This window comes from Notechis scutatus, chromosome 5 (genome assembly GCF_049901735.1).
Source record: "Notechis scutatus isolate UNSWTSFEM ecotype Mainland chromosome 5, rNotScu1.2, whole genome shotgun sequence".
NCBI classification, from domain to species: Eukaryota; Metazoa; Chordata; class Lepidosauria; order Squamata; family Elapidae; genus Notechis; species Notechis scutatus.
The window spans coordinates 4,555,375-4,576,957 of NC_142013.1; the positions used below are offsets into that span (position 1 = coordinate 4,555,375).

Sequence of the window (21,583 nt, forward strand, 5' to 3'; positions counted from 1 at the left end):
GTCAACCAGAAATGAGCTTTTCAACCATGTCCTAATCCACCTCTTGATTCAGAAGATGTTCCCCCAGAGGAGATGTTATTGCCCAAAAAAAATTGCTTCAGCCAAGGGCCCTGGAGATCCGATGTCCCGCGTTTGCAAAACGCCCAAATCCAGCAGGAGAAAAATGGGAGGGGGATTTGGTTTCACAAAAACGGGGTCAAGGAAAAAGACACCAGACAGTGATAATTTTCATGTCCTGCGGGACTCAGTTCCAGGCTGGATTTCCATCTATGACCTAGAGATGAAATCTGCAGTTATTTTTACGAATATCTGCGCAAATTGGAAGCATCTGAATTGCTACCGATTGCTAAAAGCTTACGAAAGTTTCGAAAGAGCAACTATGTCTAATTTTGGAAATGGGATGAATTTGCGCCCGGATATCAGGCCTTCATAAAAAATAATCTTTGGAGCGTAAGGAAGAACAGAAATACATTTCGACATTACATTTGAAAAATGTATTACAGGTGATCCTCGACTTATGACTGCATCCAGGGCTGGAATTTGGGCTGGATTGAGTCTGGCCAGATTTTTAAATTTTTGCAGTGGGTGTTTAAATTTGAGGGGCTGCCCCAGAGAGGAAGGAGTTAAGCTATTTTCCAAAGCACCTGAAGGCCAGACAAGGAATAATGGATGGAAACTGAACAAGGAGAGATTTAACCTGGAAATAAGGAGAAACTTTCTGACAGGGAGAACAATCAACCCATGGAACAGAAGTTGCCCTCAGAAGTTGTGGGAACTTCATCACTGGAGGCTTTCAAGAAGAGACTGGACTGCCCTCTGTCAGAAATGGTGTAGGGTCTCCCGCTTGGGCAGGGGGTTGGACTAGATGACCTACAAGGTCCTTTCCAACTCTGTTATCTGTTAAGCAAATGGAGCTTCTCCATGGTTTTTTTTTTTTTTTTGCCTTTTTCCCCACCAGAAATCAGGAAAAATTGAAAATTGAAGGAAAAAAAACACCTCAGGATTACAAGTAGTCCTTAGTTCATTTAATGACCGTTCGAAGTTATGACAGCACTGAAAAAGGGACTTAGGACCATTTTTCACACTAATGACCTTTGAAGCACCCCCATGCTCACGTGATCAAAATTCAGGCACTTGGGCAACTGATTCACACTTACGACCATTGCTGTGCCCCGAGGTCACGCAATCCCCTTTTGCGACTTTCTGACAAGCAAAAAGTCAATGGGGAAGCCAGATTCACTTAATGACCATGTCCCTGGCTCATCGACCGCAAGGATTTGTTTAAGAGTGGGCAAGAACGGTCATAAAACGGGGCAGAAACTCATGTAGCCAGCGTCTCGCTTCACAAACAGACATTCCGGGCTCGATTGTGGTCATATCTTTATTTTATTTAGCCTGCCTGCCCCCAAGAGATTTCTTGGGGTCAGATTTCATTACGTTGGAAGAAATATCCTTCTGGGTTCAGTTCCAAGTGGGGAAGAAGACACTGGAGACATGGAGGCTGTTTGGAAAGATGGTGTCATGCCCGTGGTGGAGACTGACTCCGAGGGAGAGGAGGAACAGCCGACAGGGAGTGGAAGTGTGGCTCCGGAGGTTGTGGAGGAGGCCGGGGAAGGGCAGAGGCCGGCTGGGCAGTCAGAGGAGGACCCAGACCCATCCCCTCTCCATCCTAGGGCACGCAGGGAGGAGAGGATAAGGGAGTAAGGGACATGGTCTACTGGGGAGGAAAGGGCCTTGATCCCCTTCATGGGCTGCAGCTGTGACAACTGGATAAGAGGACAAGACAGGCGTACGGGCGAACGCTGGAAACAAAGCATGGAAATATCTCTAGTTTATGGTTCCTCTCTGAGTTTGGCGTCCTTCCCAGTGTGTGTTCTGATATCTGTGGACGTCTTCAAGCCCTTATCTTGCCTGGTTTGTGTTGTTTTTTACTCTTTATAATTTAAACGGCATTTTTTAGTCTAAATGGCATTTCCTCCTTCTTGTAACTGTTTGTGTGGGAGTTTTTTGTCTCCGGTCAAAGATATTTGGAGCTTGGAAGCAAAGTGAAGGAATAAAAGGGGCTTCACCTGTTTTTTTTTTGTGACTATGTTTATTTTGTATCCCACCCTGGATCATCACAGATGGTTTAATGGTGGGCAGAACCACATGGCTTGGAGCTTCAAAGTGAAAAGGACGATCACATGCTTCAAGATGTTGGGTGAAGGAAAAGAAGAAGGAGCAAGATGCTGAGAGACCTTTGGTTTTATGCCCTCTATTGAGATTTGAATTTGAGCTTGTATTCTGATTGGTGATAGGCTCCGGTGGCCTAGAGATGGAACTCTCACCTCACAATCAAGAGGCTGTGAGTTCAATCCTAGGCAGAGGCTAACCTTCGGAATAGACTCTCCTGCTCGAGCAGGGGGTTGGACTAGATGACCTCCAAGATCCCTTCGAACTCTGTTATTCTATGATTCTACGGTTGTCAGACTCCCATAGGGCAACTCTGTAGGCTGTCCCGAGTCCCAGGCTCAGTTGAGCCTTGCTGGGTGATGATGTAATAACGAAAGGGCTTTGGGCAATTCCTATTATGGCTCTGCCTGGAGTAGATCTTTGTTATGTAGAATAGACTGGCCCAGGCCAGAGTAATGGTCCATTAGCAAAGGTGCGGGGGTGTGTGTGTGTGTGAGTTTCTACCTCTTTTGAGTTTCTACTTTTCTTTTTAGGGGAAATATTCTGCCTTTTTAGCATATCCTAAAATATTTCATTTTTCCCAGGAGAGGGGTGGGTTTTAACTTCCAACAGTTGTGGGGGGGGAAATCTCAGAAGTGGGGCAAAGGTCTACCCCAGGTTGCTTGAAAACGGGAGTGACAAACTGGACAGATGGAAAGTTGGTACAAATTCGAGATGTAAACATGCCCTATGGAACTCTGCAAAGCATGGATTGTCTCTCTCCCCACCCCCAACCCACCCCTGCCCTTGAGGGGGCGGTTTATCTGACTAATGGCGCTTAAATTGCTCCCTTTATATACAGAAGGTTAGAGGGGCTTAAGTTTAAGATGGTTAAATGGTTTAGACTGGGAAGAAGGCATGGAGAGACCCGGCCGCTTCTTAGCCGCAGCAGGAGCTGCAAGCGTTGTAAAATCACGTTTGCAACGGGAAACAAAGGCCTGGACGCCCTAGCAGCCTCCGTGCAAACCGTCTGGGTTGCCAAACTGTACAACGAAGGCGTAAAGGGCAGTTTGTGTATAAGGTCAGGACTCGGGATCCACCCCATTGGACTGTGGCCCGTGTTTATTGCAGGCCAGAAAGCAGCTAAAAATAACAGGGGAATGTCTGTAGCTCAGGGTTGAACTGTGTGGGGCCCCTGGTGCTCTTTGAACTGGGTGGTTTTCTTGCAGACATTTTATTACCCAACTAGGTAACATCATCAGTACTGGGAGAGGGGGAGGAGGAGGAGGAGGAGGAGGAGGAGGAATGTGAGCTTCTGCATGCTCTCTGAGCTTGGTTTCCTTGCAGACATTTTATTACCCAACTAGGGAACATCATCAGTGCTAGAAGGGAGAGGAGGAGGAGGATTGTGGGGTCCTGGATGCTCTCTGAGCTTGGTTGTTTCCTTGCAGACGTTTCATGACCCAACTAGGTAACATCTTCAGTGTAAGGATGACAATCACTGGGATAGGAAAAACATTCTTCTTATTGATCTGTCACATCAAGATTCTTTTTCTTAGACAACTTTATTAGAGCTTTTAAACGAGCGAGAGAAAAATTAACAGGAACCAATAACTAAGATAGAAAAGAGGGGAGGAAAGCAAAGAACGAAAGAGGTTACAAAGCCAAAAAGTGCAGAAATAAACAGAAAAATATAAAAAAAATTGATTTCCGACTGTTTTTCCACAACACATATAAATCTCAGCTTCCATTAACCTCTTAATCTAAATTTACAATATAGCTTTCATTTTTTCTACTCTATCTAATCATCAAATGAATATTTCATAATTTCATTTTTTTCCCCTGTTTCACAAGGGAAGTCCAAAAGGGGCTTCCAATCAGCATTAAAATGAATCTTTTTCTCTAATCCTGGTGTTTTCAATGCTGGCCCCATTACGACCTGTGGACTACAACTCCCAGAATTCCCGAGGCAGAATTTCCTGGCTGTCTCAAGAATTCTGGGAGTTGAAGTCCACAGATCGTATTGCCCACCCTGATAATTTAATCCAAGCTGTCAATTCTGCCATCTCTGCCATTTCCATTGATTTCACCACCCCTTCTTCCATCGTAGACCATGTCAAATCTTTTCACCGTTAGGCATATAAAGGTCTCGCAACTGTTATCCTATCTATAGGGGGGAAAAAATCTCCGTCGGGTTTTAATTTTTCCCCAACGATTTGTCCATTGGCCCTAAAAGAAATATCTTTGGTTTCCATGGCAGATTCACTGGTCATTTGTGGCTTCAAAGTTTTCAGTTCTTTGTCGCCAAAGTTCGTGGCTTTGGTGTCTCATATGAAAGAGAGATGCGTGTCTTCTGGCACATTGTACTTCAATTTATGCTCCTCAAACAGCTTGCAAAGAGCCTCCAGGTAGCTTTTATGCACCTTGTCAACTTCATCTTGGCTGGGATTGTGCTTCTTCATCACCTGAAGGGGTTTCCCCACTGGAGGGGGTCAAACAGGAGAAAAACAATTTAGTTTAATTTAATTGTATTTTATTTTATTTACTAGCTCCTTACCCATGCTTTGCTACAAAACTATGTGGACGGGCTTAGTTTTGGGGGAGGAAAATAAGGGGGGGGGGGGAATTCTGTCTCTGCCTACCAGCATCCATCGGTATTCATCTGGCTAGCGTCCTGTCAGTGTGTGAGAGAGTTGAGGGCTGTTTGGAAACTGAAACAGTATTTGCTGCGTGAGTAAGAAGGAGACAGCAAGGAGCCTGGGCGTGGCTTAGCTCAACTGTTCTGTACTAAAGCTGCTTGATAAGGCTCTGAAACTGAAACTGAAACTCCTCTCCTCTGCTTGTGTTTTGCATTTGGAAGAGATTTCTTTTCAGGTGGGGAGGGGGAGTAGAACTCCTTAGCATCAGAGCGTTTTAATAATAATAATATAGGAAATACTCTAAATGCTCAGATGGACATTTCAAAAAATCCTTTCTTAGTGAGCCCCTAGAAGCCAAGAGGAACATATGTGCCAAATTTCAAGTTTGTAGGCTTTACAGTTCTGGAGATTTTGTGATGAGTGCTTTTTCACTTTTATATTATATTATATTATATTATATTATATTATATTATATTATATTATATTATATTATATTATATTATATTATATTATATTATATTATATTATATTATATTATTATATTATATTATATTATATTATATTATATTATATTATTATATTTATTATATTATATTATATTATATTATATTATATTATATTATATTATATTATATTATATTATATTATATTATATTATATTATATTATATTATATTATATTATATTATATTATATTATATTATATATTATATTTATATTATATTATATTATATTATATTATATTATATTATATTATATTATATTATATTATATTATATTATATTATATTATATTATATTATATTATATTATATTATATTATATTATATTATATTATATTATATTATATTATATTATATTATATTATATTATATTATATTATATTATATTATATTATATTATATTATATTATATTATATTTATTATATTATATTGACCTTATTTTATTTTTTTATTTTATTGACCTTATTTTATTTTGTCTTGCTCTCAGTGTACATAAAAGAAAAGATCCTCTTGGGTGTTAGCTATTCCTGCCAGCTTAGTATCATCTGCAAATTTGGTAAGTTCCCCTTCTATTCCCTCATCTAAGTCGTTAACGAAGATATTGAAGAGTCCTGGGCCTAAGACGGAACCTTGTGGCACCCCACTGCTTACTTCCCTCCGTGTAGACTTAGATCCACTAAGGACTACTTGTTGAGTACGGTTTGTCAGCCAGTTGCGAGTCCATCTGGTTGTGGTGCTATCTATCCCACGTTTTTCTAGCTTACTATAAAGTAGGTTGTGGTCTACTTTGTCGGAATCTAAATATATTATGTCCACAGTATTTCGCTGGTCTACTAATTTAGTCACTTTGGCATCTCAGTGGCTTCGCTGGTCTAGTAATTTATCTTTGGCATCTCAGGGCTTGGGGAAACTCCTTTGACCTTACACCACCTAAGAATGGAGGGCTTACCCACGGTGTAGATTGGCTTCCGGTAGGGGATAACCCCAAAAGTGTATTGGAAGATCCCTCTGGCGTGAAAGAGGGGCAGAGAGATCCCCATGACCTTCTGCAAACACTCTTGCATCCATCTCAGCCAAGACCCTTTGGGGTTTTCGACCTGGTCGAACAGTTCGTTCTCGCCGAAGGAGAACACGGGAACGAGCGCCGTGCTAAGAAGAGAGGAAAAGAAAGGAGAGACGGAATCCAACGGGTTGGGATAACCGAGGAAGGCCGGGTAGCATCAAACGCAGGATAGTCCTCGAACGTACGATTTGGGATAACCGAGGAAGGCCGGGTAGCATCAAACGCAGGATAGTCCTCGAACGTACGATCACAAGTGAGCCCCAAACTTCCGCGCCTGAGCGAGGCAATCCGTTAAGTGAGTTTTGTGCCCGTTTTACAAATTTTCTTGCCATGGTCGTTAAGCGAATCAGTGTAGTTGTTAAATGAACCTGGCTTCCCCGTTTGATTTTGCTTGTCAGGATGTCACTGCCAGGGCTCCAACGAATCCACCCCCATTCAAATCATAAGCTTCTAGCATCTCAGAGTAAAAAAAAATTGATTTATTAGGAGCGGCCACGTTGGCATTAGCTGGGTGCAGCCGACACTAAAGTGCATCATTCATTTCCCCCTTGACCCTGGTTTTCCTTCCTCCCCATTCCCCAGATGTATATTCTCCAATGGGACACATTCATAGCCGAGAGTCATCAATCATGCTCTCCAGTAATACTGTTGCACGGCAACAGCTTTGGGCTCCCAAAGTGATTATCTAAGGCCGTGATGGTAAACCTATGGCACGCGAGCCCCAGGCAAACTTACCTCACTGTGCATGCACGCACCTCCCAGCTCATTTTGGGGCCTTTCTCAGCCTGCCAGAGGCTTGAGGGAAGCCTCTGCAGGATTTGCGGGATGAAAAACCGGCCTGTTTTGTTACTTCAGGTATTTCCGGAAATACTGGAAGTGACAAAACGGGCCCATTTTTCGGCCTGCAAAGCCTGCAGAGGTGTCGTTCAAGCCTCTGGCAGGCTGAAAAAGGCCTCAAATGGGCCGAAAATCAGCTGGCAGGCACAGTGCAGGTAAGGGGGCAGCGGGGGGAATCACGCATGCATGCGCAAGGGGCGGGGGGGCCATGCACATTGCCTTCTGGGTGCTGGCACGTGAGCACGCGAGCGCAAGCGTGCATGCAGTTGTTGGCACAGGAACCCAAAAAGGTTAGCCACCACTGATCTAAGGCATTTAAGGGATACACTGCTTTCCCCCATTCCCTTTTTGCCGGCAACTAAAAAAGACCAAACGTGTGTATGTATGTATGTATGTATGTATGTATGTATGTATGTATGTATATATATATATATATATATATATATATATATATATATATATATATATATATATATATATATATATATATTTGTTGACAGTCACAAATGGGGATCATGTGACCCCGGTGGCACTGGGAAGGTCATTAATATGAAGTCCTTGGCCAAGTGTCTGAATTTTGATCATGTGACCATGGGGGGGAATCCTGCCATGGTCGTAAGTGTGAAAAACGGCCGTCAGTCCCTTTTTTGTCAGCGCTATTGTAACTTGGAACGATCCCTAAATGAACGGTCGTAAGCCGAGGACCGTCTATAATGGATTCAGGCGGTGTTTCTTCTTCTTACAAGCCAAGTCAATGGGGGGGGGGCAGCTGGGTTCGCTTAACGACCACGTGATTCGCTTAACAATGTCGGCGATTCGCTTAGCAACCCTGGCAAAAAGGTCGTAAAATGGGGCACACTCAACCACTGTCCCGCTTAGCAATGGAGCGTTGAGGCTCAATGGCGGCCATAAGTTGAGGGCTACCTGTACAAGAAGATCAGGAGGAGTTGTCCCTACTCACCCATTCTCTATGGCCAGCCGAACGAAGCCCTTCCGGTTCTTCAACAAGAGGGTATATGCGCCGGGGCGGGCGTCCAGGGCTTCCTGTGCCCCTCCCACAGCGATGATCACGATATTCCCGCCTTCCTTCTTCCTCAAGAGATAGGAACCGGATTCCTTGTCTGAGGGAATTAAACCTGGGTGAAGCAAAGCAGGGAAAAGGAGAAACGTGAAAGCCCCGTGCAAAACAAGACAAAACGATTAGCCTTAACGGAGAATAGCAAAATAACAGAGTTGGAAGGGATCTTGGAGGTAGAATAGGATAAGACATAGGAAATAGGAAATAGGAAATAACGGAAAATAGAAAATAGAATAGAATAGAAGAAAAGAATTAGGAATAGAGTGGAGAGTGGAGTGGAGTGGAGTGGAATGGAATGGAATGGAATGGAATGGAATAGAATAGAATAGAATAGAATAGAATAGAATAGAATAGAATAAGAGTAAGAATAGAATAGAATAGAATAGAATAGAATAGAATAGAATAGAATAGAATAGAATAGAATAAGAGTAAGAATAGAATAGAATAGAATAGAATAGAATAGAATAGAATAGAATAGAATAGAATAGAATAGAATAAGAAAGGAATGGAATGGAATGGAATGGAATAGAATAGAATAGAATAGAATAGAATAGAATAGAATAGAGAATAGAATAGAATAGAATAGAATAGAATAGAATAGAATAGAATAGAATGAGAGTAAGAATAGAATGGAATAGAATAGAATAGAATAGAATAGAATAAGAGTAAGAATAGAATAGAATAGAATAAGAATAAGAATAGAATAGAATAGAATAGAATAGAATAAGAGTAAGAATAGAATAGAATAGAATAGAATAGAATAGAATAGAATAGAATAGAATAAGAATAGAATTGAATAAGAGTAAGAATAGAATAGAATAGAATAAGAGTAAGAATAAAAGAGAATAGAATAGAATAGAATAGAATAGAATAGAATAGAATAGAATAGAATAGAATAGAATAGAATAGAATAGAATAAGAATGGAATGGAATGGAATTCCTAACCAAGAACCCAAGAGCTGTTAAGGTAACATCATCATCATCATCATCATCATCATTACATGAAACTTAGTCAACTGAACATTTTAAAATGTTAAATAAAAACATTATTATTATTATTACTATTATTATTATTATTATTATAAACTTTTATTCATTAAACATGAAACTCAGTCAACTCAACATTTTAAAATGTATCACAAATATCATTGACTGGTGCTGATGGTTGATATGGATCGCTGCAACAAAATGTATGTTGTTAGGGTTATAATGGTGTTATTGTTGTCATTATTGTTATTATTATTAAAAACAAACCAATAATAATAATAATAATAATAATAATAATAATAATAATAATAATAATAATAATATCCTTGCAAAGCAAGCTTTAGTTACATTTCCCAGTTCTTTGCAATTCCTTTGTCTGTTTATTTGTTTGCATGCCCTGCCGATATTTATTTTTTGCAAGGCAACCTCATTTCAAGAACCCCTGCCTATCCCATCTGACTGACCTGGATATGCTGGATGATGTTTTGAGGCATTGTTGGGAGAGAAATGGGAATTTTCCATTCAGAAAAAGTTGGTTATGGAGAAAAATAGGAAGAGGAAGGGGTATTATGCATGGTCGCTGCCTTGATTTAGTTATTATAATAAATAAATATAACAATGTTATAATCATAAAGGCAGGATAAAAAATCTGATTTGAATAGAATAGAGTAGAGTAGAGTAGAGTAGAGTAGAATAGAATAGAATAGAATAGAATAGAATAGAATAGAATAGAATAGAATAGAATAGAATAGAATAGAATCCGGAAGGACCTTGGAGGGCCTACCTCCACTCATCAAGTAATCCCGGAAAAAGGGGGCTCGAAACCACAAATTCAACATCATCATGTAAGGCTTCAGGCCTGGGAAGAGTTTGGAAAAGCCGGTGGCCTCAGTGCAGAAATTAACGAAGGCTCCAGCCACCAGGATGCCGTGGGGATGAAAGCCAAAGAGGTAGTTCTTGCATGGATCCAAATCCACTGTCTTCACCAGCTGTAAGAACAAAGATATTTATGGACACTTGTCTATTTTATTTTATGACTTCGTTTCATTTATTTTTATTTCGTTTCGTTTATTATTATTATATTTATTATTTTGTTTTTATTTTATTTGTATTTCATTTCATTTATTTTATTTTTTTATTTTATTTACACCCTGCCTTCAAAGAACGTAAATATATCCAAGCCACCTTTCTCCTCCTATTTTCCCCACAACAACAACCCTGTGAGGTGGATTGGGTTGAGAGGGAAGGACTGACCCAAAGTCACCCAGCTGACTTTCATGCCTAAAACAGAACTAGAACTCACTGTCTCCTAATGATTGACTACCCAGCCAGCTTTCCTGACTAAAGCAGAACTTGAACTCCTTATCTCCTGCTTTCCAGCCTGGTACCTTAACCACTAGACCAAAGTGGCTGTCTTATTGTATCTCTGCTCTCTTTTGTAAGAAAGATGGGTGAACAGGATGGGTTATATACTGGGTTGGGTTGGATGACCTTGTAGGTCCCTTCTGACACTTCTATATTCCTTCACCTTGTTTCTCAAAGCACAGCTGCCATTTCATTTTTCCGCTGCACTCAGTGATCTGAGCACACTGTTAAATAGCCCAAATGGCTTTTCTCCTCATGAATTTCCAGGCTCCTTTTTGCTCACTGGAGTTAATTTGTCACCAGGAGTATTGGCACAGACAGATCCCATCTGTTTACTAGCCACTTGCAATGGGCTCCTTTTGCCATTCCTTCTGATTAATGAGACTGTTATGGAGCTCCGGGTTCTTAATTACCCTGTTTGGGTACATCATGTTCCCCCATTTATCCTTACAAAGTTATTCCTTTGGAAGTGGGCTTATGTCTCTCTCTCTCTCTCTCTCTCTCTCTCTCTCTCTCATTCTCTCTCTTTCCCTTGCTATCTATTATCTATCATCTCTCTCTCCTCTTTCTCTCATCTGTTTATGTCATCATCTATCATCTCTATCTATTTATCATCCCTTTCATCTATCATCTCTCTCTCTCCCTCTCTCATTTCTCTCTCTCATCTGTTTACGTCTATAGCTATCACTCTAGATATCATCTATCATATCTATTTATCTATCTACTTCTCCATCATCCCTTTCATCTATGTCTATCTGTGTCTGTCTGTCTGTCTGTCTGTCTGTCTATCTATCTATCTATCTATCTATCTATCTATCTATCTATCTATCTATCTATCCATCTATCCATCTATCATCTATCATCTATCTATCTATATCTCTATCTACCGGTTGTCTGTCTGTCTGTCTGTCTGTCTGTCTAGCTATCTACCTATCTACCCAACTACATCTATCTATCTATCTATCTATCTATCTATCTATCTATCTATCTATATCTCTATATCTCTATATCTCCATATAATGGTTGTCTGTCTGTCTGTCTATCTACCTAACTACCCAACTACCTCTCTCTCTCTCTCTCTATCGATCTATTGATCTATTTATCTATTTATCTATCTATATCTCTATATCTCTATATCTCCATATAATGGTTGTCTGTCTGTCTGTCTATCTACCTAACTACCCAACTACCTCTCTCTCTCTCTCTCTCTATCGATCTATTGATCTATTTATCTATTTATCTATCTATATCTCTATATCTCTATATCTCCATATAATGGTTGTCTGTCTATCTGTCTGTCTATCTACCTACCTACCTACCTACCTCTACCTATTTATCTATCTATCTATGGTCATGGTCATGATGTGCACTGAAGATGGTGTTTGGTTTTGTTGTACAATGTGCAATAACAATAAACTAAAATAAACTAAAATAAAATAAACTATCTATCTATCTGTCTATCATTTCTATATATATTATTCTATTGTCTATAAACTCATCTATCTGTATCTGTCATACACACACCCACACACCCTATCTATCTACTGTATCTATCCATTATTTATCTATCTATCCATTATTTATCCATCCATCCATCTATTCTTCATATATCTGTTTATTTGATTTCTAGAGCTGTCCAACTCAACCAAATGACTCTGAGCAACTTCCACTTCTAAAAAAATTTCAGTGCCGTTGTAACGTCAAATGGTCGCAGTATGGGTTGTAAGCCTGCATCGTATGTTGTTCACATAGCAGCATCCCTCTTCGACACACTTCACCACAATTCACCCCAGTTGAAGAAGTTCTCCAAGGTATATTTTACATTAATAAAATGCCTTTTAATTACTGTTCAGATAGAACAATCTCACCTGTTTCAGGGAGCAGGAAAACCTGCTTTTCTAAAAGAATAAATGTTGGTTCTGGACTTTTGCCAAGTTCCGCTCTGCTACATAAAAGAAGAACCACGTACCACCATCACTGTCTTACAAAATTTGAGAGCCAGAGGATTTTAGCATGGTATAGAGTATCATTTTGAAGAGGTAATTCGATGACATGGAGTGGATGCCTCGACAAAGGAAAAGATTGATGGAGCTTAAATTTTGATGGTGGGCGTATCCGTGGAATTGCCCAATTGCTCATCTTAATTTCATTTCCACAGAAAATCTTCTGTTTGACAAAGCATTGTGGGTTTGCTTTGCATAAAATTACCCATCCTAGTTTGACATTTTAATAAAATAATAATAATAATAATAATACAAGGGAACTAAATGACTATTAAGCTTTTGAAAGCTTAATAGCCAAATAAAACTAGAAGGAAGCAAGAAAGAATATTTATATTATTGGTCACACAGCCAGTTGTTTTAGACTAGATTGGGCATTTTTATCCACCTATCTAGACCTTTCCAAGGACCTGAGAAAGGCAAATGTTGAAGGATGTCAGCTGTTCCAAATAAAGCTGCCTTTTGAAATTGACTGGTGGGGATTTTGTCAATGCCAATGGTATTCAAGGGGCGCTCCAGATGTTTTGGGTTGCACCCAAAGTCCCTCTTGCTATTGATACTACCTTTGCTTGCTTTTGTCACCCTCTCTATTTCTATTTGTAGGTCTGGTATTTTATGATCTCCAGTTCTTTCTCTTCTGCTGTCTCCAAGTACTGCCATGTCCACTATTCAGAGTGGTTTTTTTTAATTGACGAATAGAATAGAATAGAACACAATATAGAATAGAATAGAATTCAGGAATAGAATAGAATAGAAATAGAATAGAAATAGAATAGAATAGAATAGAATAGAATAGAATAGAATAGAATAGAATAGAATAGAATAGAATAGAATAGAATAGAATAGAATAGAATAGAATAGAATAGAATAGAATAGAATAGAACAACAGAGCTGGAAGGGACCTGAGCTGGAAGGGACCTATATCTCTATATCTCTATATCTATATCTCTATATAAATATATATATCTACCCAACTACCACTATCTATCTATATCTCTATCTATACCACTATCTATCTATATCTCTATCTATACCACTATCTATCTATATCTCTAGATATCATCTATCATATCTATTTATCTATCTACTTATCCATCTGTCATCTATCTATCTATATCTCTATCTACCGGTTGTCTGTCTGTCTGTCTGTCTGTCTGTCTAGCTATCTACCTATCTACCCAACTACCACTATCTATCTATCTATCTATCTATCTATCTATCTATCTATATCTCTATATCTCTATATCTCTATATCTCTATATCTCTATATCTCCATATAATGGTTGTCTGTCTGTCTGTCTGTCTGTCTGTCTGTCTATCTACCTAACTACTCAACTACCTCTATCTATCTATCTATCTATCTATCTATCTATCTATCTATCTATCTATCTCTATCTATCTATCTATCTATCTATCTATCTATCTATCTATCTATCTATCATCTATCTATCTATCTATCCATCCATCCATCCATCCATCCATCCATCCATCCATCCATCCATCCATCCATCCATCCCTATATCTATCCATCTATCCAACCAACCAACCAACTCTACTGTCTATCATCTATTTATCTACCTACCTACCTACCTTATCATCTATCTATTTATCCTCCGTAAATGTTTACCCCTCTCAGCTCGCCCACTCTCTCTGTCCTCCTGGAACAGCAAACTCCAGATAGCCATTCAATCAGATTATATTGCATAACAAAAAGGGGCAGGTTACATAACACAACACACTTTCCGGTACCATAGCAACCTTGGGATGAATGAGGGAGGGTGCATTACTTGCAAACCAAGGTAAACACGAACAGCTGATCCTTTTTTAAAAGAACCCATTTGCTCTTTAATGGTGTCCTGACTGCTTAGGCCAGGGGTGTCCAACCTTGGCCACTTTAAGACTTGTGGACTTCAACTCCCAGACTCTCTCAGCCAGCATAGCTGGCTGAGGAATTCTGGGAGTTGAAGTCCACAAGTCTTAAAGTGCCAAGATTGGACACCCCTGGCTTGGACCAACACCATCCTAGTGTTGTGATATTTCTCTCGGGACAGAGATCATCTAACCCAAGGTGACATCAAAAGCTGACCTATAATAGAGACTTAATCCTCAACTTATGACCGAATAGAAACTGGCCCGTTACAGTCGTAAGTCGTTGCAAAGTCGTAAAGTGGTCACCGATGTAACCCACCCGATTTTACGACCTTTGTGGTTACAGCCGTTAAATGAATCGTCACACTCATTAAACGAACCAATTTTTTACTATGGAGCAATTTGGCTTTTGTACTGCCCGCCTCTCCCGCCTATGGGCTATCCAATCCAGAAAAGCCAGTTTAAGGTACTGGCCTAGAAACAAGGAGACAGTGAATTCTAGTCCCATTTAGGCACGAAAGGCAGCTGGGTGACTTTGGCCCAATCACCAGGAGACGGTGAGTTCTAGTCCCACCTTAGGCATGAAATCCAGCTGGGTGACTTTGGGCCAATCACCAGGAGACGGTGAGTTCTAGTCTCACCTTAGCCATGAAAGCCAGCTGGGTGACTTTGGGCTAGTCCCTCTCTCTCAGTTCAACCCACCTCGCAGGGCTGTTGTTATGGGGGAAAGCGGAAGAGGAAGGAGCATTAGATATGTCCACTTACTTATAAACAATGATCAAGGCAGGATAAAAATCAAATAAATACATTAATTAAAGCATGTTCCTTCGCCTCCCCTGTTGCTAGATAAATGGCAGAGACCCATCTCTTCAATGTCAGCAAAATTAAATATTAATTATGGCTTTGAAATTGGGTGGAACTTCAGAGTCTTAATGGATATTTCATTTCACTGATGTTAAGTTCCCTCTAGCGCATTTTTCTTTTAAATGTTGTAAGTGGGCTAATGAATAATGAAATATTGGCGGCAGCAGTGAAGTTGACTCAGCCCGAGGTGCCAACTCCATGCATATAACCATCTTAATTAAAAGACATGCATTTTGCTAAGGACTAATCTGGGCTAGCTTTTTTGGGCGTTGTGCGAATCCATTCTGCTTTGTGCAACCTTTTAGGCCAACCCAGAGGTGGTATATTCAGCAGGTTCTGACCAGTTCTGGAGAACCGGTAGTGGAAATTTTGAGTAGTTCGGAGAACCAGCAAGTACCACCTCTGACTGGCCCCGCCCCCATCTATTCTCCGCCTCCCATTGAGTCCCAGCTGATTGGCTGGGTCTTCTTTGGTTGCCCTGCACAGGAGAACGGAGCTGGAAAGCAGGTTAGTGGGGGGTGGGGAGAGAATGGGGATTTTGCGGTATCCTTCCCCTGCCACGCCCACCAGAACCGGTAGCAAAAATGTTTGAATCCCACCACCGGGCCAACCCCAAATGCAAGTTAATTCAGGGATCAGCTTCGAGGTATCGTGCGAATCCTGACATCGGGGTCTTGATTTTGGAATGGTTAAGCTGGTTTGAAAAGGAAGAATAGCGATGGATTTTTTTGTGGGGTGTATAACCTTCTTCCTTAAACCCCAGGCCAAAAGCAATGCTTTGTGTTGAATTTCAAAAGCCTGCAACACCTGTTTGGCCGTAGGCCAAAAGAACCATATATCAAAGAAAGATAATTTCATGAGAAAAAGACCTCCCTCAGCAATCTCTCCTTTTCAACGAAAGCCCTCTTTAGCCCTCTTCCCACAACCACAAAGAGGCTTTTGAGCCTGTTCAAGTGGGAACAGCCTGGGTTATGTTGACAGGAAGATGGCACGTTCTACATTCGATTGCAAAACTAGAAAACCACAATTCAGCTAATCACGTCAACTTGTGTCCCAAATTCTTCCTCTTCTCTTTAAAAGAGAAGGAAACACACAAAGCTCTGATCAGAATTACACAACTTTTGTGGTTATCCCAACTTGGTATATTTTCCCACAGCAGTTTTGGAGGGCCGGTGTAAAAAAATTCCATACAAGCTGAGAATAGAATAGAATAGAATAGAATAGAATAGAATAGAATGGAATGGAATAGAATAGAATAGAATAGAATAGAATAGAATAGAATATTTTTTTTGAATCAATTTTACAATTTTCTAGCCTGAAAAACGGCCGCCAGACTTCCTGATTTTTGCTTTTTTCATTCATTGCCACCAGGGGGCAGCACCCCGGCTGCTTTGTCTGTACTGAAAAGCTAATTGAGGTGAGGGCTGGTGTCACCAAAAGTGGTTTGTTTAAGGTGAGAGTTTAGTCCCGTGATAGCGAACCTATGGCCAGAAGTGGCACACAGAGCCATTTGTGCGGGCACACGAGCCCCAGCCAAACTTACCTGCACTGCACATGCGTGCTCCTCCCAGCTGATTTTCGGCCCGTTTGAGGCCTTTTTCGGCCTCCTGAGGCTTGAGGGAAGCCTCTGTAGCCTCAGGAGGCCGAAAAAAGGGGCTTCCGGAAATACCGCAAGTGCCGAAACGGGCCGGTTTTTTGGCCTTCAAAGGCTGCACAGGCTTTCCTTGAGCCTCCAGGAGGGTAAAAATTGCCTCTCCCGGGCTCTAGAGGCCCTCCGGAGGCTGAAAACAGGCACTTCCGGTATTTCCAGAAGGCCTGTTTTTCGACCTCCCGAGGCTGCAGAGGCTTCCCTCAAGCCTCCAGGAGGGCGATAATGGTCTCAAATGGGCCAAAAATCAGCTGGGAGGCATGCACATGTGTAGTGCAGGTAAGAGGGAGTGGGGGTGTTGTGCGTGCATGTGCAGGGAGGACGGGGCGCATTGTATTGTTGCATTGACTGTTCTGACCAAAGCTTCCGAGACTGTAATTATGTGCACGCTTATTTTCAAAACAAGTCTTGTTTTATTGCAACGCTGGGAATTATTTTCATTCCCAGCCAGTAATGACTCTCAAACAGTCCCTCGAGATAAGCACCCACCTTTCTTTCCTGTGAAGTGCTGCCAATAACAGAAGCATCAAATGAACTAGAGCAAAAGCCAACCGAAGTACAACGAGCTTCAAGAGTGAATTTGAACTGAATGAACGACTTTGCTTCCTGCAAAGGCTTCATCATCTTTGCCTGACTTTTATACCTTATGGGAGGGGCAATCACCTCCCAGCCTTATTCCCGAGTTGCCCCTTTTGTTTCAACTGCTCTTGCCTTCTAGCAGCTCTGCACACACGTGCACTGGGAACAGGCTCCCCTGGTTCCTCTACCTCGCTGCTGCCAGGCTCCGGAGGCTCCGGAGTCAGCACCCCACTCCTAGGTAGTCCTGGCCCCATCTCAGCATCGGACGCAGGACCCTCGTCCGAGTCCTCTCCAGACTCCCTGACTGGTCCCAGTTCTTCCCACTGTCCGATTCTGCTGCCATCTGCACCGGCTGCCCGTAAATCACAACATGGACTATTTGCACCAGAGGCTGCTTGAGGTATGTGTGTGTTTGAACATCGCTTTGCTATGGGGACTGGCCAGAAACATGGAAGCTTTGGGGGAAATTTGGAGCAATAAAGGGGCGGTTTGAACTGCCCGCTGTTTGTGTTATCTCTCTGCCCCGCGTCACCACACAGCATCCCTTCACCTCCGTCTCCCAGGGGCTTTCTCACAGGCCATCATACTCCGTGCCTGTAGGGGGAACACGTACCGTGATGGGGAAATAATCCTTCATGTATCGCCAGAGGGTGCAATTCCGGACGCAGGAGAGTCTCCGCCCACCTTGGCTCGGGGTGTCCCAGTCGAAGGCCCACCAGACAGCGTAGAGGGCACTGATCATCCAGAAGCGAGTGAAGAGGAGGAAGATGAAGACGGCGATGCAGCACTGAGCTGGAGGAAGAAAAGGGAGGTTGGTTAGGGGTCCCCCAAATCAAGGGCCTCTTAACTGGCTTTGTCCTCTAATCAGGAATAATGGAATAACAGAGTTGGAAGGGACCGTGGAGGTCTTCTAGCCCAACCCCCTGCTCAAGCAGGAAACCCTGTAGCATTTCAGACAAATGGTTGTCCAATCTCTTCTTAAAGGCCTCCAGCCACAACTTCTGGAGGTAAGTTGTTCCACTGAATAATTGCTGTCAGGAAATTTCTCCTTAGTTCTAGATTGAATCTCTTCTTGATTAGTTTACATCTGTTGCTTCTTGTTTTATTTTCAGGTGCTTTGGAAAATAGGATTCTTTCTTTCTCTTTCTTTCTTTCTTTCTTTCTTTCTTTCTTTCTTTCTTTCTTTCTTTCTTTCTTTCTTTCTTTCTTTCTCCTTCCTCTTTCCTTCCTTCCATTCATTCTTCCTCTTTCTTTCTTTCTTTCTTTCTTTCTTTCTTTCTTTCTTTCTTTCTTTCTTTCTTTCTTTCTTTCTTTCTTTCTTCCTTCCTTCCTTCCTTCCTTCCTTCCTTCCTTCCTTCCTTCCTTCCTTTCTTTCATGCAGGAAATCCAAATAACCACAAAGCTACAGGTAGTCCTCAACTTACTACCAGAATTGGATTCTCTTTCTTTCTTTCTTTCTTTCTTTCTTTCTTTCTTTCTTTCTTTCTTTCTTTCTTTCTTTCTTTCTTTCTTTCTTTCTTCCTTCCTTCCTTCCTTCCTTCCTTCCTTCCTTCCTCTTTCTTTCTTTCTTCCTTCCTTCCTTTCTTTCTTTCTCCTTCCTCTTTCCTTCCTTCCATCCATTCTTTTCTTCCTTCCTTCCTTCCTTCCTTCCTTCCTTCCTTCCTTCCTTCCTTCCTTCCTTCCTTCCTTCCTTCCTTCCTTTCACGCAGAAAGTCCAAATAACCACAAAGCTACAGGTAGTCCTCGACTTACTACCAGAATTGGATTCTCTTTCTTTCTTTCTTTCTTTCTTTCTTTCTTTCTTTCTTTCTTTCTTTCTTTCTTTCTTTCTTTCTTTCTTTCTTTCTTTCTTTCTCTCTCCTCTCTCTCTCTCTCTTTCTTTCTTTCTTTCTTTCTTTCTTTCTTTCTTTCTTTCTTTCTTCTTTTTTCTTTCTTTCTTTCTTTCTTTCTTTCTTTCTTTCTTTCTTTCTTTCTTTCTTTCTTTCTTTCTTTCTTTCTTTCTTTCTTTCTTTCTTTCCTTATTCCTTCCTTCCTTTCTCCTTCCCTCCCTCCCTCTGGAGCCCAAAGAGGCCATTTGAGGAAAACCCCTGGAGCCCGGGGTGGGCAAAAACTCCCCTCCCCAACATGGGGCAGAAGGCTGACTAGGCCACGCCCATCATGGCCACACCCACCCAGCAACCAAGCAGAGAACCGGTTGCTGAAATTTCTGAAGCCGACTCCTAGCCTTCCCTCCTTCCGAGGTGGGTATAATGAGGGCCCAGATCGTTGGGGGCAAAAGGCTGACTCTGTCAACTGCTCAAGGAGGGTTATAAAAGCCCTGCGAAGCTGTATATAAGTCTTAAGGGCTATTGCAAAGGGAAGGAGGGAGGGAAGGATGCAGGGAGGGAGTGGGGGAAGGAAGGAAGGAGCCATGGTGGCACAGCAGTTACAATGCAGCATTGCAGGCTGATTCTGCTCACTGACAGAAGTTCGATCCTGACCAGCACAAGGTTGACTCAGCCTTCCATCCTTCCGAGGTCATTAAAACGAGGACCCAGATTGTTGGGGTCAATAGGATGACATTGTAAACCACTTAGAGGGAGGGAAGGAAGGAAGGAAGGAAGGAAGGAAGGAAGGAAGGAAGGAAGGAAGGAAGGAAGGAAAGAAAGAAAGAAAGAAAGAAAGAAAGAAAGAAAGAAAGAAAGAAAGAAAGAAAGAAAGAAAGAAAGAAAGAAAGAAAGAAAGAAAGAAAGAGAATCCAATTCTAGTAGTAAGTCAAGGACTACCTGTAGCTTTGTGGTTATTTGGACTTTCTGGGTGAAAGAAAGAAAGAAAGGAAGGCAGGCAGGCAGGCAGGCAGGAAGGAAGGAAGGAAGGAAGGAAGGAAGGAAGGAAGGAAGGAAGGAAAGAAAGAAAGAAAGGAAAGAAGGAAGAAAAGGAAGGAAGGAAGAAACGAAGGAAGGAAGGAAGAAAGGAAGGAAAGAAAAGAAAGGAAGGAAGGAAGGAAGGAAGGAAGAAAGAAAGGAAGGAAGGAAAGAAAAGAAAGAAAGAAAGAAAGAAAAAAGAAGAAAGGAAGGAAGGAAGGAAGAAGGAAGGAAGGAAGGAAAGAAAGAAAACAAAGAAAGGAAGGAAGGAAGGAAGGAAAGAAAACAAAGGAAGGAAGGAAGGAAGGAAGGAAAGAAAAGAAAGGAAGAAAAGAAGGAAGGAAGGAAGGAAGGAAGGAAGGAAGGAAGGAAGGAAGGAAGGAAGGAAGGAAGGAAGGAAGGAAGGAAGGAAGGAGCTGTGGTGGCACAACAGTTACAATGCAGCATTGCAGGCTGACTCTGCTCACTGCCAGGAGTTCGATCCTGACTGACTCAAGGTTTACCCGCCTTCCGTCCTTCTGAGGTCGGTAAAATGAGGACCCAGAATGTTGGGGGAGGGGTGCCGACAGGTTGACTGTGTAAACCGCTTAGAGAGGGCTGCAAAGCCCTGTGAAGCAGTATATAAGTCTAAGGGCTATTGCCATCTCTCCAAATTGCGCCCCTCGATTTTGATGGGCAAGGCAATGCCAGCCCTGGTGGAGATTTTCTGGGGCCTCCTTAAAAAGCAGCCCCCCCCCATCCTCCACCTCCACCCTGGCCCCCCACTCCCCAACCTCCAGATTCTTAAAAATGTCGCTCGAATTAAATATATATATATATATATATTTACCCAGGCACAAGAAACTGAATACCCATTGAAGCACGGTGGCCGTTTGGAGCCTTCTCTCCAGCGGGATGTTGCGAGGGGCGAATTCGACCTTCATCCTTGCAGCCAGGCCGCCTTTCAGGCCGAAGGAACCGATCCAGCACTGCGCCGTCGTGGTCGGTTGTGGGAGGAAGGGGCAAAGTCTGTGGCCTCTGCCCATCAAGGGAGAGCACAGCGGGCCCGATGGGTGCAATTAGGGTAATTAATATGGGAACCTGGAGGAAACCCAGCCCCTTTTGGCACCCTGGACCGGTGAAGTGTGTTAGGGCTGGCTGTTAAAGGGCTGGCTTCTC

General features: G+C 41.9%; 1 protein-coding gene across 1 annotated transcript; it reads right to left on the minus strand.

Moving 5' to 3' along the window:
* Positions 1-3,793: 3,793 nt before the first annotated feature.
* Positions 3,794-21,348, minus strand: MOGAT2 (monoacylglycerol O-acyltransferase 2). The gene is made up of 6 exons (XM_087966024.1): positions 21,255-21,348; positions 18,196-18,374; positions 10,042-10,246; positions 8,154-8,328; positions 6,242-6,441; positions 3,794-4,633 (listed from the first exon to the last, which is right to left on the minus strand). The coding sequence occupies exons 1-6, from the start codon at positions 21,346-21,348 to the stop codon at positions 4,479-4,481; spliced, it is 1,008 nt and encodes a 335-aa protein (XP_087822150.1). The 3' UTR covers positions 3,794-4,478.
* Between the last annotated feature and the right edge of the window lie 235 nt (positions 21,349-21,583).